The sequence below is a fragment of the Hyperolius riggenbachi genome, chromosome 9 (assembly GCF_040937935.1).
Source record: "Hyperolius riggenbachi isolate aHypRig1 chromosome 9, aHypRig1.pri, whole genome shotgun sequence".
NCBI lineage: Eukaryota > Metazoa > Chordata > Amphibia > Anura > Hyperoliidae > Hyperolius > Hyperolius riggenbachi.
In genome coordinates, this window is record NC_090654.1 from 46,684,074 (window position 1) to 46,711,777 (window position 27,704).

The window sequence follows — 27,704 nt, forward strand, 5'->3', positions numbered from 1 at the left end:
CATTGTTTAAAAGGAAATTAATGTCAGCTTCCATATCCCTCTCAGTTCAGGGGTGTTTTAATTGAACAGAGATGCAAATTGGCACTCTATGGTTATGGAAGGCAATGCCACCCTAAATATTCAGTTTGCTTCTTTAATAACCACTTAACGACCGCCTAACGCCGATAGGGGGGCTCCGTGAACAGCCTGCAAGCCTCTGATCGCGGTTCGCAGGCGAAATGTTAACACGCGGGGAAGAAATCCCCGGTGTTTACATTGTATGGCGCTGCTGTCACAGCAGCGCCGTAAAGGAGATCGGTGATCACCGGCCTCTGATTGGCCGGGGATCGCCGCCGTCTGATCGGCTGAAACCTATCAGCGGCACAGGACAGTTCGCCATCCTGTACCGCCCATAGGAGAGGGAGGGGGGAATAGCACTGTGGAGGGGGGCTTTGAGGAGCTGATCGCCCTGCAGCAAACACGATCTGTGCTGGGGGCTGAAGCCTATCAGAGGCGGTAGAGGACGGATCACCGTCCTGTACTGCCCATAGTGAGGAGGAGAGGGAGGGGGGAATAGCGCTTCCGAGGAGGGCTTTGAAGAGCCCCCCTCTCGGCACACGTGAGCGGCGGCGATCAGACCCTCGCATCCTCCCCCCCCCCCCCCCCCCCCCAGCAGGACATCCCCCTAGTGGGGGGAAAAAAAGGGGGGGGGGGAGTCTGATTGCCCTGCCTGCCTGCCTGCTGATCTGTGCGGGGGCTGAAGAGCCCTCACAGCACAGATCCTCCAAAACACCCCTGGTCCTTATGTGGTTAAAGGAGTGATGAAATATTAAAAAGACAGCTATGGTGGTTTGAAATGAGATTGACAGTTCTTACATAAATGGGCACTTTAGAGTTTAAAGTAAAACCTGTGAGGTTAGTTGAGATATAAAAATGAGATCCTCCAGAGGCTTCCCCTGTTCTACTCCACCAATCTGCTCCAGAGCATGGACCCCCACAGCATGGCCGCACTGTACCTGCGCAGTGACATAAACCTGGTCGGGCTCTGCTTTTCCTGCCGGAACCTGATCGGGTCTGTGCTTCTCCGCATGCACAGTGGTTTTGCAGCAGGAACAGCGCTGCAGTGGCCCAATGGGGGAAGACTGGGGAAGCATTTGGGGGATTCAGAGACTTCCCTCTCCCAAGATGGATACCCGTTTGGGGCACTTCCTTCCCCCCCCTCACAGGTTTCCGTTAAAGTGCAGTGATGTCATGTGAAACACTATGATAGCATCTCAGGATCCAGGCTGTTACACAAAGTGCCTGCCGTCCTAGGTTGCCCTGTTGTGTGTGATTTATAACTGCTCTGTCTAGTGCAAGCTCTGCTGGTACAGACCCTTATGTCACTGGCTTGTTCTTTGTTAAGCATTGTTGCTGTTCCTTCACAGTGGTGACGGCCGCGCAGGCAAAGAACCTGATTGATGCCGGAGCAGACGCATTGCGAGTCGGGATGGGAAGTGGCTCAATCTGCATAACACAGGAAGGTAAGCCAGCATCTGATATACAGTTATTAGACATATTGAGGTGGATCTACCCACTCACTCCCTTCCTAATCAGTCAGAAGTCCTGCCTCCTTACAGACTGTCAGCCAGTAGGGGGCGTGGCTTCAGCCCACAGAGCAGCAACCTCGACCACACACATACACACACTTCTGCCTATGTGACTCGAGGGTGGGGTCAGCCAGCCGGGGGCGTGGCTTCAGCCCACAGATCGGTAACCCCTACCCCACACACATACATGTACTTTCTGCCTATGTGACCGGAGGGTGGGGTTTATAAGCTCAATTCCAGGTAAATATTTATATTAGTTTTGAATATTGTTGTGAGAGGTTATAATTACTTTTGGAGTTTTACTGTTGTCTTGTGTCCCCACCTGAGTGTTTTAATCACTTTCTGCTCAGACTGAGCGACTTCTCCATTTTTTAAGAGTGAAACAGATGGCAACAAATTAACATTTTGTTGAGCAAGAAAAAGTTTGTCTCCCCATATAGGGTTATAGTAAAAGCAGAAACCGTCACAGATGAACAGGAAGTGAAAGACACAGACAGCAGTAAAATCCATCAAAAGTTTCCAACGCCACATTATTCATAAACAAAATAACATTTCCTGGTATTGGGCCTTTTAAGGCTTTTCAACCCTGTTTTCAAGGCCCAGTAAGGCCTAGTGCACACCGGAGCGTTTCCGCTGCGGTTTGCGATCTGCTTGCGGGTGCGGATCCGCTAGGGTAATGTATTTCAATGGGCTGGTGCACACCAGAGCGGGAGGCGTTTTGCAGAAACGCATACTCCCGGGCTGCTGCAGATTTTGGATTGCGGATGCGTTTCTGCCTCAATGTTAAGTATAGGAAAAACGCAAACCGCTCTGAAAAACGGCACTTCAGAGCGGTTTGCCAGGCGTTTTTTGTTACAGTAGCTGTTCAGTAACAGCTTTACTGTAACAATACATGAAATCTACTACACCAAAACCGCTACACAAAACCGCAAAACGCTAGCTGAAACGCTGCAGAAAAAGAAGAAAAAGCGTTTCAAAATCTGCTAGCATTTTGCGGATCTGCTAGCGGTTTTTGGTGTGCACCAGGCCTCAGGCCCAGTGCATGTTTTGCAGAAAACCACAAACATGCACAGGTGGGGTAATTAGTGTCTCAGCAGAGCTGATTAACTACCTCTGTGGATATCCACAAATCATGCACTGTTGGTGGCACTTGAGGACAGGGTTGAAAAGCCCAGCTTTAAGATACCCATTAACGATTACATTTCCTGAACGATCAACCGTCCGATCCAATCATTGTTTGGGCCCACCAATGACTGGAAAAATGCTAAGCAATCTGATCAGACTAAAGAAATCATTCGGATCAACAGAACGATCATTCATCGTTCAACAGCATTAAAGGTACCTGATCTGATCGATGGTTCCGGAGTTTGTACCATTAATGCGCACCTTTAGGCTTTCTAGGAATGAGCAGGCAGTTGCCTGTCGTTTGGTGATCTATGACATGAACTTTTTAAATAAAAATTTGCATAATTATTAATCATAATAATTAATTGTAATTATTTAGCAGCTTGAAATGAATCCTCTAGTTTGATGGTGTACTGCTTTTTTACCTCAGCGTGCGGAACTCCTTGTGCTGTAAATTCTTGGAATGCTTTGATATCTTTCTGCTAGCAGAAGATATAGAAACTGAAAGCAGAAGTCCTCAGTTATTGTCTCACACTGCCCCCTAGTGACAAGTGGCCATAAATACACGTTACAGAAGTACTAATTAGTACCAAGGTAATGTACCAAAAATAAGAAAATGCTAAAATGGCCTGGAGCACTTGCAAGCCTCTAAATTTGGCTAATGGGTTAAAACTGCCTATTGTGGGGTTCAGTTTGGTGATCGGCGTGTGTGAAGGCCTATAGAAATCTCTTATAAGGACTTTGCTACTGAATGGATGTATACATGTACATATTTTGTCTTTTCTGTTTAGCTGCACCAAAGATCCCGCCAGACCTAAGGTCTCACAGCCCCAAATGCCCCTCTAGTGTGACAGGCACTTATAGTAAGTGATGGTTTGTCCAGCCTGAGCCCCTAGGGGGCGCCCTGCTTGACTGACTGGTAGTTGTAGTTGCACTTGGGGTTTTGCGGCTTCTGGGAGACTGGTTGAATGATTTTTGATCTGGAAAGTCATTGGAAAAGCAGGGTTCTCCTCTATTGTTCCAGCCTGAGACCTCACCATACATGTTGCTGATAAATTCTCATGGCACACAACAGTCACTGAAGCCCATCTCGGGGCAAAATTAAAAATGACGTCTAAGGACGAATGACTATCTCTCATCAGGAAAGCTGCCATGGTTTCCCTGTCCAACTCCTTAGTTTCCTGGTGTCTTCTCAACTAAGTGGCAGTGTAGTCCCTGGCAAGTGCCTCTGGTGGCCACCCACCCTGTGTCTTCTGGTCACAGCAATGGTAAGTGGGTAGTGGCCTTGTCAATCAAAGCCTCCCACTTTCCTCACCATAATGTTGGATACCAGAAGGGGTGGGACTAGTGGCCATCTTGGATTTTAGAGGTGTAGGATCTTCACTACTGAGCAGAAAGGACCTGCCAATGAGGGGAGGCCCAGAGACCACACTGGGGACCAGTGAGGGGAGGACCCAGGGACCACCCTGGGGACTAGGGGGAGGCCTCATGTGTAGTACAGATGTTCCAAACAGTATAGAGCTTGGAACTGAGCCAATCAATTTAGCCAATCAATTTTGTCAGGAAGTGTATTTGCTTCCTGACAAAATTGATTGGCCCATCACGTGTAGGACAGCCAAAGTTATTAGCATCCATTGACCATGCCTACTAAGTGTTTTCTCCAATCGGGTACATTTTTGCCCAGTGATCCTTAGATCATTAGCTTTTTTTTTTATTTTTGTTTTTTTTTAGGTTAATTTTATGTGGGTTTATATGGATCCACGGGATCTTGTGGTTTTCTAGTAGATAAGAGCACAAAATCCATCCAGCGTATTCTAGCATTTAATGTTGTCAGGTGGATGCCAGCAGGCTCAGTCACCCACTGTATCTTGTGTCTCTTGCTTGGATCTCGCAGGTAGAGTTTTGCAGTAGGAGGGCTGACACTCAGGAGTGACACTTCATGATTAGAAGTAGACATTTGCTCAGTGTCATCAGCAAAATCTAACCAGCCATAGAACTGACAGAAAGCAGAGTAAGCCTTGACTTCCTTCAATGACCCTTTTTTAGACTTTAAAAAGTCAACATCGAGAGTTTGCCTCCATCTCATGTTACTGGTTTATGGCCATGCGTGGTAGGCAACTCTGATATTTTATGAACAGTTTAGGACACCAGTGGTGGTGATCTCTGGTTGCTCTTGGTTACTGGCCTTGGCATGTTGGTGTCTTGTGTTCTTCATCTTTATCATATCCAGTGAGCTTCTCAACTCAGCTGGAGACAGAAGCTGGTAGGCTTGGTCTCCTTCAAGTTCCTGAAACTCTTTGGGATTTCAGTGGTGAAACCTCCCAGTCCTCATTGCCACCTTACAGGGTTTTCTCCTGTTGTGGAGACTGTGGGTCCTTCTGGTTAGCTATTTAGACCTGAGACCTCCCCTTGATCATTCCAACTGTGGAGCAGTTACAGGGTTTTCTCCTGTTGTGGAGACTGTGGGTCCTTCTGGTTAGCTATTTAGACCTGAGACCTCCCCTTGATCATTCCAACTGTGTCCTCAAGAGACCTTAGATAGTTATACATTTGCCAAATATAAGCTATTCTGGGTAAACTGACCGTTGAACAAGTCCAAGTGTGCTCATTAAGTCCCCTGCTTCTCTCTTTTCAATTTTCTTCTGTCCACGTGAACCCTGCTTTTTTTGGGAGGGGGGAGAATGTTTGCACCATCTGACTGCTGTCACTGTTATGAGACTTCCCGATTATGTGAAAGTGGATATCCCCCAGCAGCTGCTACCAGTGACATGGAAGGAGCTGGTCTCTGTATGGAAACAAATGTCGCCACACTGAGGTCACGGAATTCCAGACGTGGCTGAGTTCTGAAGCCAGCAGAGTCTCAGTGTTTACAATCTGAAGAGACCATCTCTTTTTATTGCTTGCCGTCACTGGCACCTCCTAATATGACCACGGTTCTGGTTATTGACGATTTCCTCATCAATCTTAACTGGCCTGTACAGCACGAAACGCCCAAAAATGTTGTATCCTGTCAGCATTTTTCATCTGGCTACTGTTTGCAGACCTTGTTGCACCTGAATGACTAACCCTGCATGTGTTAATGTCACAGCGCTAACAGTGAGTTTGGGTAAAGTGTACCTGTCCTGGACACACCATGAAAGAAGCTCCTTTGTGAGCAAAGTCAGAGCTGATCAGCACCAATCACCCTCCTAGACATTAGCAGTGTTTCTAATGCTTCATAGTAAATTGATTAGGCTTCAACAAAATGGCAGCTTCTAGCTTTTTATAATGGGCACATTTGCAACAGTTTGGGAAATTGGAGGATACAGAGATTGATTTAATTGAGGCTAGTTTTACATTATACTGATGCAAATGCACAAATCACCTTGTGACCCTGTGCCACAGTGTGGTGACAGGGTCATATGCATAGGCCCTGTTCAGGGACTTCCTGCTGGGCAGGAAGTATGTCACTGGGATTCCCGTTGGTCCGTGCATCCGTGTTGTGATGTGCCATGCTCCATCGTTTACACTTTGTGTTGCCCAAAACCTTATATTACACCATGCACCGTGCGTCAAGCGCGGTGCTTGCGGTAACACTCTGCAGCCCTTGCGTCAGGATACCACATTAGGTGCTAAAATCTCCATAGATTTTCATTGCTTTTTCGCCCCCTTGTGGTAAAATAGGGTAACGCAGCACAGCAGGTGTAAAAGGGGCCTGAACTGTGAGGAAGTCGAACTTTTACTCATTGCATAATTGTGTTCCTTTCATATAGTTTATAGCGCATTCCTCAAACCAAATACTTTTTGTTTTGTATTTTTTGTTTTAATACTCTTAATTCCCTATAAACTAAACAAGCCTTGCCCACAGCTTCTCCAGAGTGCCTTGGCACTTTGAGCCTTAGTAGCAAGGGCTTATGGGAGTTCAGTCTGGGCAGGAGGAGGATATTACTTTTCAGAGGCAGAGGGGAGTGAAGTTTTTACAGGCTGAGGGTTGGAGATGCAGATCAGCTTGCCTGTGTGTAATGATCACAAACAGAACATGGCTGCCCTCGTATCACAGGAATAAATAATCCTATACTATTGAAGCCGTTGCAGCTAGATTTGCTGTGTAAACTATCTAAACCTTAGATAAGATATAGAGAAAAGTTACTTGTTATAGATAGAGTTTTTTTTTTTTTTTTTTTTTTCATCATCTCTGATCCATTTTAACCATTTCTTCCTACCGTCCAAGAAGAATTATTTTGGTGTATAAATGGTCAGCTAAGGTACCTCACTATGTGCCATTACCACCTTAGAGGATATTGGGTAAAGAGCAGTGGATAAAGTGTAGTTACTACTTGTCCCAGCTGTGTAACTCTGCACTAGTGTGAGGGCTGTAGATATAGGAGACACCTGATGACAACACATTCAGGAGCTTGTGGGGATAAGTATTACAATGGAGACATTATCTGGGGTGAGGATGTGGGTTGGCCAAGGTTACATCAGGGTCAACACTATAGGGGGAGTGGTCACCTTTCTCAAAGCGGACCTGAACTCAGAACTTCTCCTCGCTTCTAAAAGATAAGCAACATAATAACTTTTAAAGAAAAAAATCTCAGTTACAGCTTACAGAAATCCTGCAATAAATCTGCAGTGTGTCCCTTTCTCTGCTTCCATGAAAACAGGAAGTAGATAACCTCCTGTGTTTCCATATTAGTTGTGCCTGCCAAATTCCTGTGTGGACACAACTGAGAGCTCAAATTACACTTGTGATTACTTGCAGATTAGGGGGAATTAGGCTCTTCTCTCTAAATATCGAGAGGGTGGAATTTTCTGTTTTATTTCTTGTCCTGTGCTAATGCGGTTCCTCTTTAAAGCACTGCAGTAGTCATAATGGCCCCACCTCTCTCCCACCACAGTCTGGCAATAGAGGGTTTGGTTATAAAGTCCAGATACAAGCTGACCACTTCCTGCTTTGCTGTCTGTTAAAGCGGACCTGAACTCATAAATCCTCTCTGCTGTAGAAGATGCACAACAGCATAATGACCTTTAAACAAAAAACATGTCGTTATTACACCTGATACAAATCTTAAAATAAATCTGCAGAGTTTCTACTTCCTGATTCATGGAAGCAGACATATTGTGTTTTTAAATGGCCTTATCTGCCATGGCAGTCATGTGACACAGGGGAGAGATCAGAATACAGCTTGTAATTGGACACAAACGAGGGGGAATTAAACAGGCTTAACTCTCTAAATACATACAGGGTGCATTTCTCTCTGTTTTTCTTCTGTCCTGTGCAAGAGTTCAGGTCCACTTTAAAGGGTTTAGTTGGGTCATGTGCAGCCTACAATGCAGGTCCTATAACAGTTCATACACAACACTACGGCCACTTCCATTGTACACTGCCTCCCCACATGGGATATGTGCTAGTAGTTAGAGGTGGCCATCTTTTGAGAATGGTCTAGTATTTTTTAGAGAGAGGTTTCTGGGATCACTAAGTTTCACTGACATTGTAATTAAGAGGTCTAGCATTGAATGCAATCTTCTAATTCACAACAAGCATCTCTTTTCTGTTATCATTTTTTTTTTTTTTTTAGGGATTCTATCCTAATATGGGAAAAAGAAAACCCTTCCGCTATGTGTAATAAATGCATAGTCCTGATAATGGCTCTGTGATGTCAGTGTGTTGCCTCTATGTGAAAAAATTCAGGGGAGGACTTCTGTGCAGGTGTGCCAGTGCTGGCTCATGGTTCTATAATAGCGCCTGGCAGCTGCTAAATACCCAGCATGCTGTATAAAGCTAGGTTCCAGCCAACATTTAGGATAGAGCTCGGAAGGAACAGAACCTTAGCCTAGTCCTCACTTCCTGTGTCCTGGTTGCCGATATTCCCTCACTTTCTGTGTGTCCTGTGTAGCAGTATTCCCTTTTTTCCTTTGTGTCCTGGGTAGTCATATTCCCTTGCTTGCTGAGCATCCTGGGTAGCGATATTCCCTCGCTTGCTGTGCATCCTGGGTATGGATATTGCCTCGCTTCTTGTGTGTGTTGGGTAGTGATATTCCCTCGCTTCCTGTGTGTGTTGGGTAGCGATATTGCCTCGCTTCCTGTGTGTGTTGGGTAGCGATATTCCCTTGCTTGCTGAGCATCCTGGGTAGTGATATTCCCTCGCTTCCTGTGTGTGTTGGGTAGCGATATTGCCTCGCTTCCTGTGTGTGTTGGGTAGCGATATTGCCTCACTTCCTCTGTGTGTTGGGTAGCGATATTGCCTCGCTTCCTCTGTGTGTTGGGTAGCGATATTGCCTCGCTTCCTGTGTGTGTTGGGTAGCGCTATTGCCTCGCTTCCTGTGTGTGTCGGGTAGGGATATTGCCTCTCTTCCTGTGTGTGTTGGGTAGCGATAGTCCCTCGCTTCCTGTGTGTGTTGGGTAGTGATATTCCCTCGCTTCCTGTGTGTGTTGGGTAGCAATATTCCCTTGCTTGCTGTGCATCCTGGGTATCGATATTGCCTCGCTTCCTGTGTGTGTTGGGTAGTGATATTCCCTCGCTTCCTGTGTGTGTTGGGTAGCAGTATTCCCTTGTTTCCTTTGTGTCCTGGGTAGCGATATTCCCTTGCTTGCTGTGCATCCTGGGTAGCGATATTCCCTCACTTCCTGTGTGTGTTGGGTAGCGATATTCCCTCGCTTCCTGTGTGTGTTGGGTAGCGATATTGCCTCGCTTCCTGTGTGTGTTGGGTAGCGCTATTGCCTCGCTTCCTGTGTGTGTCGGGTAGGGATATTGCCTCGCTTCCTGTGTGTGTCGGGTAGTCGGGTAGGGATATTGCCTCGCTTCCTGTGTGTGTTGGGTAGCGATAGTCCCTCGCTTCCTGTGTGTGTTGGGTAGCGATATTGCCTCGCTTCCTGTGTGTGTTGGGTAGCGATATTCCCTCGCTTCCTGTGTGCGTGGGTAGCGATATTCCCTCGCTTCCTGTGTGCGTGGGTAGCGATCTTGCCTCGCTTCCTGTGTGTTGGGTAGCGATATTGCCTCGCTTCCTGTGTGTGTTAGGTAGCGATATTGCCTCGCTTCCTGTGTGTGTTGGGTAGCGATATTGCCTCGCTTCCTGTGTGTGTTGGGTAGCGATATTGCCTCGCTTCCTGTGTGTGTTGGGTAGCGATATTGCCTTGCTTCCTGTGTGTGTCGGGTAGCGCTATTGCCTCGCTTCCTGTGTGTGTCGGGTAGCGCTATTGCCTCGCTTCCTGTGTGTGTCGGGTAGCGCTATTGCCTCGCTTCCTGTATGTGTCGGGTAGCGCTATTGCCTCGCTTCCTGTGTGTGTTGGGTAGCAATATTCCCTTGCTTGCTGTGCATCCTGGGTATCGATATTGCCTCGCTTCCTGTGTGTGTTGGGTAGTGATATTCCCTCGCTTCCTGTGTGTGTTGGGTAGCAGTATTCCCTTGTTTCCTTTGTGTCCTGGGTAGCGATATTCCCTTGCTTGCTGTGCATCCTGGGTAGCGATATTCCCTCACTTCCTGTGTGTGTTGGGTAGCGATATTGCCTCGCTTCCTGTGTGTGTTGGGTAGCGCTATTGCCTCGCTTCCTGTGTGTGTCGGGTATGGATATTGCCTCGCTTCCTGTGTGTGTCGGGTAGTCGGGTAGGGATATTGCCTCGCTTCCTGTGTGTGTTGGGTAGCGATAGTCCCTTGCTTCCTGTGTGTGTTGGGTAGCGATATTGCCTCGCTTCCTGTTTGTGTTGGGTAGCGATATTCCCTCGCTTCCTGTGTGTTGGGTAGCGATATTCCCTCGCTTCCTGTGTGCGTGGGTAGCGATATTTCCTCGCTTCCTGTGTGCGTGGGTAGCGATATTGCCTCGCTTCCTGTGTGTGTTGGGTAGCGATATTACCTCGCTTCCTGTGTGCGTGGGTAGCGATATTGCCTCGCTTCCTGTGTGTGTTGGGTAGCGATATTGCCTCGCTTCCTGTGTGTGTTGGGTAGCGATATTGCCTCGCTTCCTGTGTGTGTTGGGTAGCGATATTGCCTCGCTTCCTGTGTGTGTTGGGTAGCGATATTGCCTCGCTTCCTGTGTGTGTTGGGTAGCGATATTGCCTCGCTTCCTGTGTGTGTTGGGTAGCGATAGTCCCTCGCTTCCTGTGTGTGTTGGGTAGCGATAGTCCCTCGCTTCCTGTATGTTGGGTAGCGATATTCCCTCGCTTCCTGTGTGTGTTGGGTAGCGATATTCCCTCGCTTCCTGTGTGTGTCGGGTAGCGATATTCCCTCGCTTCCTGTGTGTGTCGGGTAGCGATATTCCCTCGCTTCTTGTGTGTGTCGGGTAGGGATATTCCCTCGCTTCCTGTGCGTGTCGGGTAGGGATATTCCCTCGCTTCCTGTGTGTGTCGGGTAGCGATATTCGCTCGCTTCCTGTGTGTGTTGGGTAGCGATATTCCCTCGCTTCCTGTGTGTCGGGTAGGGATATTCCCTCGCTTCCTGTGTGTGTTGGGTAGCGATAGTCCCTCACTTCCAGTGTCCTGGGCTTTGATATTCCCTCACGTTGTGTGTTCACAGAAAGCCGACTCCTAATGGTGATTTAAAGGGAACTTTAGAGTAGGAGGAAGTCCAGAGTTGATCCTGTATGTGCAGATTAGCAGCTTTGCATGCTTCTCCATCCATTAAAGAAGCGAATACACCTTCAGCTCTATCCTCAGCAGCTAGCCTTATGAGTTAATGCAGTGCTGTCCATCCAAACCCAGTCCTTGAGCGTTGAGGTCCGTGCACAGTTTGAGACCTCGTTCACACGCATTGCCGTCCGTATTTCGGCAACACGTGCAGGAGGCAGACACGGAAGAACATCAGAAGTGCATAGACTGCACTGTCTGTTCACACTGCATGCGTTCCGGACCAGTGCGGTCCGGGAACGCATGCAGCACGCATTTTTTCCTAAAACGTGGCTGACCTATTCACTTTCAGTGAATGGGATCAGCCACACAACGTATACAGATGGCTTGCGATCGTACATGTTGTGTTCCGATCACACGGCCATATGCGTGTTACAATGTGAACGAGGCCTACATTTAATTGATGAGACTGAATAAGGAAAGGTGTGGTTCATTAAGTAGAACGCATTTCTAAGTAAACGGTGGCATGGATGTGGCCCTAGAGGACTGGAGATGGACAGGTCTGGGTTAATGACATAAGGAAACACCGCCATTCTCCAGTGCAGAATCTTACATGAAAGTTGTGCTATTGCACTTCTAGAATGCAGGTAAGCAGGCAGCCAGCATGGAGCAGCCGGGAGCTGTGCTGTGACAAGACGTCAGGGCTGTGTCCAGGTCACTCCATTTTGGGATGCCCACCAGTGGCGTAACTACAATTCATGCCCTCCCCCAATGTTTACACCCCTTGCCTTCCCTTTGTGCCCTTCACAGCCTGGGGGCCCATCTCACAAGTGTCATAAAACAAGTTTGGCCAGCATGATCTTCACACCTATAACAAGTGCAGCCACAAAATATCTGATCTTAGGTATAGTTCCCTGTATCGGAGGTAGGGGAGGTTAGTGGTTGGGGCCCACAGCTCTTCCTAAATACCCCCCCCCCCCCTCCCCATCACAGGGGCTGCTCTCCTCAAGTTACGTCCCTGATGCCCACCTGGACTATAAATGCATCTGAAAGCTTCATAACACATTGCAAGTTATCATCCTTTATCAGGTGCTATAATAGCACAATGGCTAGGTGTACGCTGACTGCGCTGTACCAGCATCTCCATCGCCACCCAGAAGTTGCGCCATTCAATATAATGGCAACACCTCTGTCGCTGCAGCACCGCTGCATGCATTTTTTTAGTGCGCAATATGCATTGTCATTCCATTAAAAAATGCATGAAGTCTGTTCGGCAATGGCGGGTAAGATGCAGAACACTTGTATTAATGAGTAAACCTTTCTTTTTGTTTTATGGGGATTATTCATGTTGTGCAGATGCCAAGCACTTTGCAGAGTGCATTGGATGATTGGCCCTCACGGCACCTCCCAATCTAATGTCCCAACCGCAGTCTAGGACTGGCTTTTGGGGGAAGCCAGTTAACATGTTTTGGGTATGTGGTGGAAAGTCATGCAAGCACAGGAAGTATGTTCATCTATTCTTGCATACTAGCTACATACATGCACTGTCCTGGTTGGGATTAGTGATAGTCACATGTAGGAGAACGTGTGGAGAAGCGAGTAATCAGTATGGTCAGGTGATAGATTTGCAAGTTTCTGATTTGCTAGTCATGATCATGTGCTACAGCAGAATGTGATCACATCTCTGCAAATCAGAACCTTCCAAATCTATCAGCTGCTCAAACCAATCACATGCTTCTCCAGGAGTTCTCCTAGACATGACCATCACCAGTAGGGATTTGTAGCTGGGCCTGCTAGGTGAGATTGCTAATCGCCATCCCTTCATTGCTCTTCCGTTCGATGCAATAGTGTCTGAATCACATGCAGCTAATCCAGTCAAATTTTTATTTGAAACTTCGGATCTGCATGCTTGTTCGGGGTCTATGGCTAAAAGTGTTTAGAAGCAGAGGGTCAGCAGGACTGCCAGGCAACGGGAATTTAAAAGGAAATAAATATGTTTGCATCTGTGTCCTTCTCACTTCAGGTACTCTTTAGGAACCGCTCTAGTGAAAGGGAATTTGGTTGGTGGAAATGCTGGTTGTTATGCTGATCCTTTGCTTAGGATGTTAGCCACACATTTCCACTGCAGTCATTCCATGGGTCACCATGGCATGCAATAGATTTCTCCCCAATCAAATGTATTGTGTACTAGTGATCAATTTTACAACCTTGTCCTCTCTTTATTAGAAATCTTAAGTGAAATGCCCTCAGTTTAGCACAGTGCTATGCAGTGATGTATCTGCCTGCAGCTCCTCCCCGACCACCCTGAGACTCTTCAACATGCCCAACCAAATGTTTAGTCCACAAACTCAATGGAATGGGCACATAGCACCAGATTTTTCAGCTGGAGTGAGCAAAGCATCAATGTCCTTGCTTGTGGGGCGGAGTCTAGCACAAACAAAAGATGGGCCTTACACCAAATTAGTCTGGGCAAGTGAGTGTGAGCCCTGTTCTAGAAGCTGTGACCAAACCATCATTTTTAGTTTGTCGGTTAAACAGAAGAGCCCTAAAATTGACATCAAATTGGTGAGAACTTTAAAATATACTTTCTCAGTCATTGACTTAACTAGAATGTGGATCAGGCATTCAGACTCCTGTCCTCCTACTGGTTACTGGCTTGTGACCCAAACTACTGAAACCAAAAGATCAGCATGACCGCCAAGTGGCTTCTTCAAATCAGGAATAAATATGGCGGCCTCAGTGTCCCGTTTACTGCAGGATCCTTCTAGAGAGCAGAGTCACTCTCCTCCTTGTGTCCCTGTTGCAGTGTTGGCGTGTGGCAGGCCTCAGGCCACTGCGGTCTACAAAGTTTCCGAATATGCCAGAAGATTTGGTGTCCCGGTCATCGCCGATGGTGGAATCCAGAACGTTGGACACATAGCGAAGGCTCTGGCCCTGGGCGCCTCTACAGGTGAGGAGGGGGGAGGGGTCCTGCTTGCCTGGGGTTGTATTTTATGGTTGTTCAGAGGTCTGCTTTATCATCTGACCAAAAGTGGGTAACCTACTGTTATACCTTTTAAACATTATCTAGACCTACGTTTCTGGCCTACGTTGAGTTGTAAGAAAAAAAAAGTTCCGTTTACATTACGATCCCACATACTCAGAAGATAATGTACACACTAGAACAGCTCCCTTACCCACAATATCCAGATACAAAAGTCTAAATGTTGCAGCTAAGTTGTCCTGTAATCACACTGGTTCTAGACAATCGTTCTAGCCTCCCTATTCTAGTAAGCAAGACTTGCATGAGATGCAAGTCTTTCCTGGTTGATTCCAAATGTATGCAAACTTGTTACTTGGAATTGGACCAATCAAATGCAGCAGCAAAACTGCATATAAGTGGCATCAACTCTGAATTACCGTATTTTTTCAGCATATGACACTGGACTTTAAAGAGTAACTGTCAGGCTGCAGAAGCTAATTTAAACCTCTATTCTCCTGTGTTAAACAGTTTAGAAGGAAGCCAAAAAGCCATTAGTGAAGATAAAAATCTCAGTTACCTTTGATGTGTGCTTATCAGCAAGGCTGTTATAGACCCATAAGGACGCAAGCCGCATACTAAACTGCAAAGCATTCTGGGGCCCTCCCCTCGGCTGCTAATGAGACGTTACAGCAGCTTGTAATCAGTCCAGCGCGTAGCACTGATAAATCTCCGGGCAGAGTACACTGCAGGAGTCAGCTATTGTTCCTAGCCACATGGCTCATTAATATTCACTGCACACTGTGTTGTTCAAGTACGAGCTTATCTGTGATCAGGAAGCAGGCAGGACATGACGACACATTTGACAGAAAAACATGGAGCCTGCCATGAGCTGTCAGGAGCATCTATCTCTGCATATACTATATACAAATTCTGTGAAATCCAAACGTGGACAGTGAAATGCATATGTAATGTAAGTACAGCCAATCTTTAGCTACTGATATGTGTTTATTTTCTCTGAGACCTTATACCTAACAGCTCCTCTTTAAGGACTATAAGAAGCACCTAGGTTTAGAGGAAAAATATATATACTAAACCTGGCGCATGGTCCAGGAGCGTCTGGTACATGTTCTCCCCCAATTATTTTGTACCTAGTGTTTTTCTGTGTCCCTTTCTGTCCTCCATACCTCCTCCACTCCCCAACATATGCCTTCCTCCACTCCCCTACATATGCCTTCCTCCACTCCGACCCCTAGTGCCGGCTTCTGGTGATTGAGGCACTAGAGGAGCAGTGAGGGAGAGGAGAGTTCTCTGATTGCCGCTGGATGAGGTGAGCCGTACTGCTGCTGCTTATAATTATACATGGGGAGTGGACGAGGATATGGGGAGTCCCCGACACCACAGCGGTTCATATCGGCATTCTTGAGTCAGGGACTACCTGTATTTGGCATATGTCGCAGTGACTTGTTTTCTCCCTATTTTGGGGGGAGAAAATTGTCTTGTATGCTGAAAAATACAGTATTAGCATATCATTTAGTAGCCCTACTTTTTACCCAAAGATTAATAAGCTGCAAATCCAAGATGGAGGATTATGCAAATTCTGTATGCATCTTAAAAAAATCCTATCAAAATCCACCAAAGGTGTAATCTTGCAAAAAGAAAACTATTTGTGGCCCTGTCAGAGTGGGGGAATTTGTTTATCTATATTGTCTCTCCTCCTGTGGGAGGGTTAATGTAAAGTCTGAGTTCCCCAACCCTGTCCTCAAAGCCCTGAAACAGTACGGCCTGGGGCACACCAGAGGAGTTTTTCTGAGCGTTTTGAGTTTTTAAATCTGCTGCTAATGTTATCCTATGTGTCTGTGCACACTGGAGCAATGAGGTTTTGTAAAAAAAAAAAAACCATAGCATTACATTGGGAAGAGCTTTTGAAACCTGTAGCGTTTGGGCGCTAGAGGTTTCAAAAGCTCTTCCCAATGTAATGCTATGTTTTTTTTTTTTTTTTTTTTTTTTTTTTTTTTTTACAAAACCTCATTGCTCCAGTGTGCACAAACAGGCCCAGTGCACACCAAAACCGCTAGCAGATCCGCAATACACTAGCGGTTTTGGGAGCTGATTTCAGAGCGATTCTAGGTATGTTTAGAGAGGTTTTCTAAACATACCTAGCGGTTTTGGGTGCGTTTTTGTGTAGCAGATTACACATATTGTTACAGTAAAAGCTGTTACTGAACAGCTTCTGTAACAAAAACGCCTGGCAAACCACTCTGAGGTAGCGTTTTTCAGAACTGTTTGCGTTTTTCCTATACTTTGAGGACAAACTCTTCAGAAAAACGCAGACGTGCAGCAGGAGGCACGTTTGCGGCTGGGCAAAAACCTCAAACCGCCGGTGTGCACCATCCCATTGCAATATGTAGAAGCTTTCCAGAGGCACCAATAGAATAAAAGTCACTTAAACGAGCTTAAAACCGATGGGGCAGTGGTGGGCCTATCCCATCCATGCAGACAAAGCAAACAAAGGAAGGACTGTGGCATCAACAGTCAAACAACAATTTAATTATACTCCACAGTAAAAATAGGCAACGCGTTTCACGGGCTCAATCCCGCTTCATCAGGCCAATCAAAAAGGAGCATACAGCTTAACAGCATCAAAACCACACTGAGCGCCTCTGACAGAGACAGAGGCGCTCAGTGTGGTTTTGATGCTGTTAAGCTGTATGCTCCTTTTTGATTGGCCTGATGAAGCGGGATTGAGCCCGTGAAACGCGTTGCCTATTTTTACTGTGGAGTATAATTAAATTGTTTGACTGTTGATGCCACAGTCCTTCCTTTGTTTGCTTTGTCTGCATGGATGGGATAGGCCCGCCACTGCCCCATCGGTTTTAAGCTCGTTTAAGTGACTTTTATTCTATTGGCGCCTCTGGAAAGCTTCTACATATTGCTAAGTCCACCCTTGATGGAGGGTTGTACCCATCTTCTTCCCATCTACAGAGAGCGACTTTTAATCCTGAGTGGGGTCAGGTTAATCTCCCCACCTGCCTTCACAGTGGTTGCCTAATGGTAACCCTGGTTTGTGAGTATTAAATTGTTATATTAACAACAACAACAAATAACATTTGTAAAGCGCTTTTCTCCCGTGGGACTCAAAGCGCATAAGCATGGCTCCGACCATCGTGGTACAGAGGAAGAATTTTATAAATCTGGAAATGCCAGGCTAAACAGGTGGCTTTTCAGTCTGGATTTGAATAGCTCCAGGGATGGTGCTGTCTTTACTGGGTGTGGTAGGGAGTTCCAAAGAGTAGGGGCAGCATGACAGAAGGCTCTGTCTCCAGATTTTTTGAGGTGCACTCTGGGAGTGACCAAGTTTATAGAACTTGCTGATCTGAGGTTGTGAGAGGTGTGGTGCAGCTTCAGCAAGTCCTTCATGTATCCAGGGCCCAGATTGTGCAGGGATTTGAATGTCAGCAGTCCAATCTTGAAGAGTATTCTCCATTCTACTGGTAGCCAGTGCAGTGAGCGAAGGATCGGTGTAATGTGACAGTAGCGAGGCTAGTTTGTTAGCAATCTGGCAGCAGCATTCTGCACTAATTGCAGGCGACGCAGGTCCTTTTTGGGGAGGCCAGCATAAAGGGCATTGCAGTAGTCCAGCCGTGATGTGATGAAGGCGTGGACTAGGGTTTGAAGATCCTCTGGGGGAATCAGATGTTTAATCTTTGCAATGTTCTTCAGATGAAAGAAGGAAGATTTAACTACAGATGAAATTTGGTTTCTGAAACTCAATTTCTCATCAATTAGTACGCCAAGGCTGCGCACAAGGTTGGAGCTGTTTATGTCTGAATTCCCAATCCTGATTGGTGTTGCTTTAGGATAGAGCTGTTTTGATGGCGAGCACTGGCTTTGGACAAACAGGACCTCAGTTTTGTCAGCATTCAGTTTCAACCAGTTATCATTCATCCATGCCTGAAGCTCACCTAAGCAAGAGTTTATTTTTGGGGTAGGGTCTGTTCCACCAGGTTTGAAGGACAGGTATAGCTGTCTGTCATCGGCGTAGCAGTGGTACGTCAGGCCATGTCGTTGGATAAGTGTACCGATTGGCAACATGTAGATTGCAAACAGCAGAGGGGATAGGATTGATCCTTGTGGCACTCCGAATTGTAGAGGTGCAGGTTTGGACATTATAGGTCCTAGGGATACTCTCTGTGTTCTGTCAGTCAGGAATGATCTGAACCACTGGAGGACTGATCCACTGATGCCACAGTACTCTTGCAGTCTGTTAAGCAGGATTTTATGGTCAACTGTATCAAAAGCAGCTGAGAGATCCAACAGGATTAGGATGGAGCATTCCCCTCTGTCCCTTGCCATGAGCAGATCGTTGCAGACTTGGATGAGGGCTGTTTCACAGCTGTGGTGTTTCTTAACCACCCTGGCGTTCTGATTAAATCGCCAGGGTGGCTGCGGGAGGGTTTTTTTTAAATAAAAAAAAAAACTATTTCATGCAGCCAACTGAAAGTTGGCTGCATGAAAGCCCACTAGAGGGCGCTCCGGAGGCGATCTTCCGATCGCCTCCGGCGGCAAGAGATAACACGGAAGGCCGCAATGAGCGGCCCTCCGTGTTTCGCTTCCCTCGTCGCCATGGCGACGAGCGGAGTGACGTCATGGACGTCAGCCGACGTCCTGACGTCAGCCGCCTCCGATCCAGCCCTTAGCGCTGGCCGGAACTGTTTGTTCCGGCTACGCTGGGCTCGGGCGGCTGGGGGGACCCTCTTTCGCCGCTGCACGCGGCGGATCGCCGCGCTGCAGCGGCGATCAGGCAGCACACGCGGCTGGCAAAGTGCCGGCTGCGTGTGCTGCTTTTTATTTGGTTAAAATCGGCCCAGCAGGGCCTGAGCGGCAGCCTCTGGCGGTGTTGGACGAGCTGAGCTCGTCCAGACCGCTCAGCAGGTTAAAGCCAGATTGTAGAGGGTCCAGGATGTTGTTTACTGACAGCCTGGTTTCAAGTTGCAGATAGACAGCCTTTTCAATAACTTTACCTAAGAAGGGGAGGTTGGAGACAGGTCTGTAGCTGCTCGTAGCATCTGGATCCATGGAAGGTTTTTTAAGAAGGGGCTTGATGATTCCTTCTTTTAGAGAGGTAGGAAACCTCCCTGCTTGCAGAGAGCAATTTACTATTTTGTGAAATGCTGGACCAAGCAGGTCAGGGCATTTCAGCATATGTTTAGTTGGTCCAGGGTCCAGGTCGCAGGTTGTCTGGCGGAGACGACAGAGGATGTCTGAGATCTCTTCCTCACTAATACTTTTGAAGTCAGTTCAGGGTGTTAGGTTGTTTTTGCAGCTATTTCCATTAGTTGCATGAGTCTTGGGTGCTGTGGACTGAATGAGAGACCGAATAGAAGATACTTTGTCAGCAAAGTAGCAAGCAAATTTCTCACATAGCTCCTTTGAGGGAGTTATAGTGGGTTTTAGACAGGATGGATTACATAGTCTCTCAACTGTGCGGAATAGTTGGGCTGGTCTGTTGGCGGCCTTTGCGATCTCCTGTGATAGGTAGGAGGATTTTCTCTTGGTGATCGCATTTTGGTAGCTTTCCAGGTGAGAGACAAGGGTGTGTTTATCTTTTGAATTCTGAGATTTTCGCCACTTCCTTTCTAGTCTGCGCACTTCTTTCTTTATGTCCTTTAGTGAGCTGTCAAACCATTTAGTGAGCTGTCAAACCATTACTCATTATTACTCATTATTAATTATCATCTATACAATATCACACTATTGGGCTCTTGGTGTCCCCCCTCCCTTTACCATCCCATTGCAATACGTTAGCCAAGCATTTTTACAGGCGGATGCGGCCGGCGGATCGCTCCAAAAACCGCTCGGTGTGCACTGGGCCTCTCAAAAGATAACATTAGCAGCAAATTTAAAAACTCAAAACGCTCAGAAAAACTCCTCTGGTGTGCACCAGGCCTACATGTTTTGCAGAAAACGACACACAATCACCGGTGAGGTAATCAGTGTCTCAGCAGAGCTGATTAACTACCTCTGTGGATTTCCACAAACCATGCAGTGCTGAAGGGCCTTGAGGACAGGGTTGGGGAACAATAAGTGATTGGTCTGCTTCGAGTATCAGCTGTGTTTGGTTGCATTGCAGTCATGATGGGCTCGTTGCTGGCAGCGACCACAGAAGCTCCGGGGGAATATTTCTTCTCTGATGGAATTCGCCTGAAGAAGTACCGGGGGATGGGCTCTCTGGATGCCATGGACAAGAATGTCAGCAGTCAGAAGCGATATTTTAGGTAAGGTGGCAAACCTATACATTGGTATACACCGTGAACCTACCTGGGTCTTTTAGGTAGTGAGGGGGAGGCTGCCATCTTTATTACTTTTTTGAAGGAAACCCTACTTGCCTGGTCTTGATGCTGATCCTCTGCCTCTGTTGAATTCTGTTGTGGTGACCCAGGACCAGGATGCAAATAGGGGCATGCCTCATTCAGGTGTGACTCTGACATTGGTGATCAGCATGGCAGGCTATACATATGGAAGCCTGCATATTCCTCATGGGTCAGGATTCCTTTACTGTTTACTTGTTTCCATTGTAAACATTGCAGTGCTGGTATCAGGTGCTTCCTCCAGCCACACCTATTATACTCCAAATCTGCAGCCACAGCTCCGCTGCTTCAGGTCATGTGATCAAATGTGTGTAGTTGGTTATTTAGCAGATAAATCCTCTTTTCATGTCAAAGGCTTAAAGTGGACCTGGACTCTTGCACAGGACAGAAGGAAAACCGAGACATGCTCCCTATATGTATTTAGAGAGTTTAATAATAATAATAATTGCAGTATTTGTATATCGCCTTTCTCCTGTTGGACTCAAAGCTCTTTAGCCTGTCTAATTCCCCCTCATCTGTGACTGATAAGTGTAATTTGATCTCTCAGCTGGCTGCCTCAGCACAGCAGCTATTTTGTAAACACAGGATGTTAACCGTATGTCTGCTTCCATGAAAGCAGGAAATAGACACACTGCAGATGTATTGCAGGATTTGTATCAGCTGTAACAAATGGTTTTCTGTACGGTTGGGTTCACATATGACATAGCGTGAAAGGCTGCATTGTGTGTGTGTGTGTGTGTGTGTGTGTGTGTGTGTGTGTGTGTGTGTTTCGGTGCATTTGCGAGCATTTTAATGCGTTTATAAAAACGCATACAAAGCGCATATTCGCCTTGTATGTGCAAATCACTTGGAAGACCACAGGAAACAAAAATACAGCAAAAAAAAAAGTTTTAGGAAAAACGCATACCATTGCGTTCCAATTGACTTTCATTATGTGCGGTTTGGCAGCTTTCCTGCATAAAATGCAACAAACCAGTTTTTAAAAAAATGCAGGTTTGAAAATGCATAAAAAGTGTTTTTATATACGTTTTTCCTGCAGCCCATAGACTTCTATTAGCGGCAAAAACACAGCGTTTTATGCAACACTAGTGTGTCTGCTATGCGTGCACCCAGCCTTAAAGGTTATTATGCAGTTCCTTTTATCTTTAAGGGCTCTTTCACACTAGAGTCCATTTTCTGCTTTTTATTAACCAAGGTAATACGAAAGTCCATAGACTATTATTTTACCTTTCACACCCGACGCTGTTTCGGTGCGTTGCGGTTCGATGCACCCGGGAGCTTTTAATCGTCGGGAGCCGGCGTTTTCCCGTCAGGTTAAATTAATAGCTACCGCCGCTGATTGCGTCGCACCGCAACATCCCGATGATACGCCGCAGGCTATTCAACGCGTGCAGAACAACAGCTCCTGCATGCGTTGTCTAGTGTGAAAGAGTCCTGAGAGCAGAGAGGAAGTTCTGAGTTCAGGTCCACTTTAAGGTGGACATCTAATTAATTATACATTGATGAGGACAGCACTTGTCTTAGGAGCACCTGTACTACGGCAGGACAAGCGGGACCTTCCTCCCAGTGACACCAGTTTTGTCTGCAACTGGACATTACTGATTCAAAACATCTGGCAGACTTTGGTGCAAAGCAACCTTTGCTGGCTACAAGTAACACCTTAGCTCGAGACAAGACTGTTTTCTACTTGGGCAAGAGTATTGCTTCTATACAGTATATAAAGCATAAGTGACACCATGTGGTGAACCAAATAAAACTCCTATAATCTGGGGGAAGGTGACTAGTAGGTGATCAATGAGATGCAATTATTATTTGCATTCATGCAGGATTATGTACATTTGTATACAAATTTATGCAGCTTGAAAAGGGACCAATCAAGTCCCACCCAGGCTTACATTGATTGGTCCATTTTCAAGCTGCATACATTTGCATAAAAATGTACATAAATCTTAATGAACTCAGAAATATTTGCATCTCATCGATCATCCCTAGTAACCAGACCTCATGGCAACAGCTGCATGGTCTGTCACACGCCTTACTCTTGTACTGATTGGAGCAGAGCAGCTCCCCCTGCAGGCTTCCTCACCACCACATTTATACCTTTTTCTCCCTCTTGCAGTGAGTGTGATAAGATTAAAGTTGCTCAGGGTGTATCGGGAGCCATACAAGACAAGGGATCCATTCACAAGTTTGTTCCATATCTGATTGCTGGAATCCAGCACTCCTGCCAGGACATCGGTGCCAAGAGCTTAGCACAAGTCAGGTAGGTGACCGAGCTGCACAGCACTAACCAGTCATAACCAGGACTGGCCACCGGGTGCAGGTCAGGTGATGGCTTCTTTCCTCTCTGTGTTTCAGGGCAATGATGTTTTCTGGAGAGTTGAAGTTTGAGAGGAGGACCACGTCTGCACAGGTGGAGGGAGGCGTGCATGGACTCCACTCGTAAGTCCGCTTCAGGGGTGACTCATAGCCTGCCTCTAGTCTTATATACACTTTACATTATCTGAAATGATCATGAATGCCTTGGCTGAGAATACAGATGAACCTGCAATTCACTTTTTCTCCTGAGTTTAGTCCTAGTTGATATTTTCAAACTTGACAATGAAATGCCTTTTACTAGCAAGCAAGAAAATACTGAAGTTAGATTCACAGTAGGACGTTGCGTTATGATGCGACGTTAAGGTTGCAACCCGATTAAAACGCAACCAAAAAGTCACAATGCACCTTAAAGAGACACTGAAGCGAAAAAAGAAGATACAATGAATTGTATGTGTAGTACAGATAATTACTAGAACATTATTAGCAGCAAAGAAAATATTTCATTATTTTGTTATATAGTTTGTTTTTTTTAACATCGCATCATTCTCTAATATTTGCAGTTTACACACTACTCAACATTCTAAATGGTTTTACAGAGCAGGCCAGTGAACTATTAACCTGTCCTCAGAGAGAGAAAATCAGTGACTGACACTTGAGATAACAAGCTTCAGAAGACAGAGCTCTCTGTGACTTTGAAAATTGTGGAGCCCAATAGCTCTTTTGCATAGATAACTAGCGTTTAACTCTTCCTGTACTGGAAACAATATTACACTTGTATCTCGGCTCCTAATGTTTTATTAGCTGTACTACACATAGAAATCATTTTTTTTCGCTTCAGTGTCTCTTTAATGCAGCTTTACCGTCGCATACAGTAGAGCATACAGGCAATGAAAAGTATGCTTCCCTGTATCTGTAAACATCTGCGTTAAGAGGTAACGCACTGCAGCAGTGCGTCACAAACGCACCATTTACAACGCGACTTTAACATCGCACTGTGAAAGTCACATAGGGTTAACATTGCAGTGCGGTAACCTGCGTTATGTGACTCTATACGCAGGACAATAACGTCCAACTGTGAATCTAGCCTCACATGACCTTTTCACCTACGTTTTGGTACTATTGCAGAGTGATGAAAAGTTATTTTAAATAGGATGAAAAATCGCAGTTGCAGCAGAATAAATTGCTGTTGCACAGCTGTTGATTGGCCTTCATCCACAATACATGTGTAAAATAGTGCGGTAACATGTCGGTATTAGGGGGAAAAAGTGTCATAAACCAGTTGATAAAAATGCAGAATAAGGGTGGAGAATATAGTTTTCTGTGAGGGAAAAAAAAAAAAATTCCAAAGCCCAGGAAACGCAACTCAAAAGGCATTAAGCTACGTGTAAGTGTAAACCGGTGATTAAAAAAATTAAATGGGTAATTAAACAATGCATTTTTTTTTTTTTTTTTTTGCAGAACTTAGGAAAAAATAACTAAATACTGTAGTTATTTTAGACTTGACACATCACCGCACTTTTATCGCTTTTCCTCAATTTTTCTGCATCATTGTGGACACTTCAATCAGTACTCTGACATTTGGTTGCCGAATGCGGTAACGCATTGTGAATTAAGGCCATTGTCTTTCTATTGATCTCACGTCAGGAAACTTCCAGCTCATCCTCCCCTCTCCATATAACAGCACGAGCTGTTCAGAGTCCTGCCATTTCTGGTAGATAAGCAATACTTTCTAAAACTGTCACCCAAAATAGTTGGTGAATGTAGCGCTCTGGCTACAGTCAGAGTAAGGGCCCTTCCACACAGTCCACTGTGTCAAATCACATTCAGTTTACTCTCAATAGGCAGACCCAGTGAACAGCATGCTGTGCATTTACAGTAACAGTAAGGCATACGTTCATTGTACTGTATGGCCACACTGCAGGGGTAAGCTAAGCAACTTGGTGTGCAAAGGTTAAGATGCAATAATACCCACAAAAAATATGCAATTTTCACCTGCATTCCTTCTATGCGATTGCTCTGAAAATGCTGCTTTGCCAATCAGCAAATCCTCCTAGTGGGCCCAGTTTTTAGTTTGCCAGTACATTTTAAAGGACAACTGAAGTGAGACCTATATGGAGGTTGCTATTTTTATTTCCTGTTAATACCAGTTGCCTGGCAGCTCTGCTGACCTATTTGGCTGCAGTAATGTCTGAATAACACCAGAAACCAGCATGCAGCTATTGTCAGATTTGACAAAAATGCCTGATTTGCTGCAAGCTTGTTCATGGGCTATGGCTAAAAGGAACAGGATAGCTAGGCAATTGGTATTGTTTAAAGGAGAACTGTAGTGAGAGAGCTATGGAGGCTGACATATTGATTTCCTTTTAAGCAATACCAGTTGCCTGGCAGCCCTGCTTAGATATTTGCCTGCAGTAGTGTGAATCACACCAGAAACAAGCATGCAGCTAATCTTGTCAGATCTGACAAAAATGGCAAACACCTGATCTGCTGCATGCTTGTTCAGGGTCTATGGCTAATACTATTGGAGGCAGAGGAACAGCAGGACTGCCAGGCAACTGGTATTGCTTAAAAAGGAAATACATATGGCAGCCTCCATATACCTCACTACAGTTCTCCTTTAAAATGAAATAAATATGGCTGCCTCCATAATCCCTTTCACTTCATTTGTCCTTCTGTTACATTTGAATTGTTTGGTAACTGTAGATTTGGGCAAGACATTTTAAAGGATACCATAGCTCAGATCTAAATTTAAAAATGGGGGGGGGGGAAGTAAGCATGTGTAGCAGGCTCACCTCATGCCCACCATTCCCGTTCTACTCTGCCCCCCCCCCCCTCACCATGTAGTAATCCCCTGAATTTACAAACTGGTCGGGTGGTCACAGATTACTGTGCAGGCATCAGGGATGAGCGATGGATTAAAAAAAAGGATGAAATCCAAATGGGTTTCATTGGGATTTTGTCCTCCTAATTATTGCACCAGAGGGGGGAGGAGGGTGTGAGGGGAGTGTTAAACTTACCCAGTAGGCATCTTTCAACCATCACACAGTGCCTCCCACGCCACAGTCACGTGACTACAAACTTCCTCCTTCCAGCGTAAAGGAGGAAGTGTTTGTAGACACGTGACTGACTTGGAATGCATTGTGGGAGGCGCCATGGGATGGCTTAAAGACGCCTGCTGGGTACGTTTCAATCCACCAGGGGAGTGGTGGGCATGAGGTGAGCCTGTTACACATACTTGCTCCCCCCATTTTTAAATTTGGATCTGAGCAGCGGACATGCGTCCAGGAGCGCTTTGTGCATCACAACTATGTAGTGCGTATTCGCAGAGCGCTCTAAGTTTGGGGGAGAGGTGGGCATGAGGAAAGCCCACTATGCATGCCTGCCTGCTCCCTGTATTAAAGGATACCTTGGCGCAGATCTAAATTTTTAAAAGTTCACATTAGTCAGGGATTGTTATTGAGGTGTAAATTGAATTACACTAATTCTAAAAAATTTAAAATGTAAATGGATCAGTTAAATCTTACAGTGGCTCAGTTTCAAGCTGCATAGATTTGCAGTAATATTTGCATAATTCTGCATCAACTTGATTATTTGCATATTTTAAGTCTGTTAGAAAGTTGGCCCTGATGCAAAACTTTACACGAAATGCCTTTTTAGATGGCTGTGGCAGAGGAATATGAGGAATAGAAACACCTATCGATGTCTGCTGCAGGTGGAAGTAGTTTTGTACTAAAATGCCTATACATGTCTGCAGCAGTCTGGGTGGAAGTTAACACAAATGTGTGAGGGGGGAAGCAAACTAATGGCTCCAGGTTTTGGCCCTTCAGTAGGGCTGTTGTAAACCTAAATTCCCCCCCCCCCCCAGCAGCTAACTATGCATTTGTACAGTCTAAGCCTACTGACTGTGGCCTGAGGGATCTGATCCCATCCTCATCTGGAAAACTTAATCCAGCGTGTTTATGAGCCTTGGCTGTTGGAGATTATCAATGAATTGCAGCAGCCGCCCTATGTCCACACCATTTCAAAACTATCCTCTGTTACCCCACCTAGTCTCACTATTCACATATTGGAAGCTGACTTCTAAGGCCACATACACACATCAGACCATAGTCTTTGGAAAATGAAAGATCACAGACCAATCTTACCACCCTTCATGTAGTATAAGAGCCATACTCTACACAGTCTTTTCTATGGAGCTGAACTCCACATCAGAAAAAAAATCTTTGCAAGATGCTGCACAGACACAAAAGATCAGTATCTGCCAAAGATCCATTCCTGCAAATTGCATTCATAGTCTATGAGATCTGCACATCCAATACACACCTTGTTTAAGTGACATTCATCTGCAGATATGAAAATCCATCCTGGTGGATCTGATCTGCAGATGAATGTCTGTTAAACAAGGTGTGTATGATGATCTGCAGATCTCATAGACTATCAATGCAATTTGCAGGAATGGATCTTTGGCAGGAACAGCTCTTTTGTGTCTGTACAGCATCTGTGTGCAGCATCTTTTCAGGAACAGATCTTTTGCTGATACTGATCTTTTGAATGTCTACAGCAGGGGTCAGGAACTTTTTTGGCTGAGAGAGCCATAAACGCCACATATTTTAAAATGTAATTCTGTTAGAGCCATACAATATGTGTTTCAAACTGGCACAGTGCGCATGCGCAGCAGAGGGCTCACGTCCTTGTTGCCATGGTGATGTGCATACAGTTGATCCTCCGGGCAGCAGAATGTCAGAAACGTCTTCAGCTTCTCTTGGGTTCAGCAACATCAGCAATTTCCCCAAGAGCTAGACAGGAGAAATACTGACTAACA

General features: G+C 45.8%; 1 protein-coding gene across 3 annotated transcripts in view; it reads left to right on the top strand.

Annotated features, from left to right (window-relative positions):
• The window catches only part of IMPDH2 (inosine monophosphate dehydrogenase 2), a 49,328-nt gene that overhangs the window by 20,595 nt on the left and 1,029 nt on the right, over positions 1–27,704 (top strand). For 2 of the 3 annotated variants that reach the window (XM_068252664.1, XM_068252665.1), the window contains exons 9-14: positions 1,407–1,502; positions 3,485–3,556; positions 14,040–14,183; positions 20,326–20,470; positions 22,683–22,826; positions 22,922–23,005. In XM_068252664.1, the coding sequence (XP_068108765.1) occupies positions 1,407–1,502; positions 3,485–3,556; positions 14,040–14,183; positions 20,326–20,470; positions 22,683–22,826; positions 22,922–23,005 (685 nt within the window). The remainder of the gene's footprint in view (positions 1–1,406; positions 1,503–3,484; positions 3,557–14,039; positions 14,184–20,325; positions 20,471–22,682; positions 22,827–22,921; positions 23,006–27,704) is intronic. The other variant, XM_068252666.1, reaches the window with a different exon arrangement.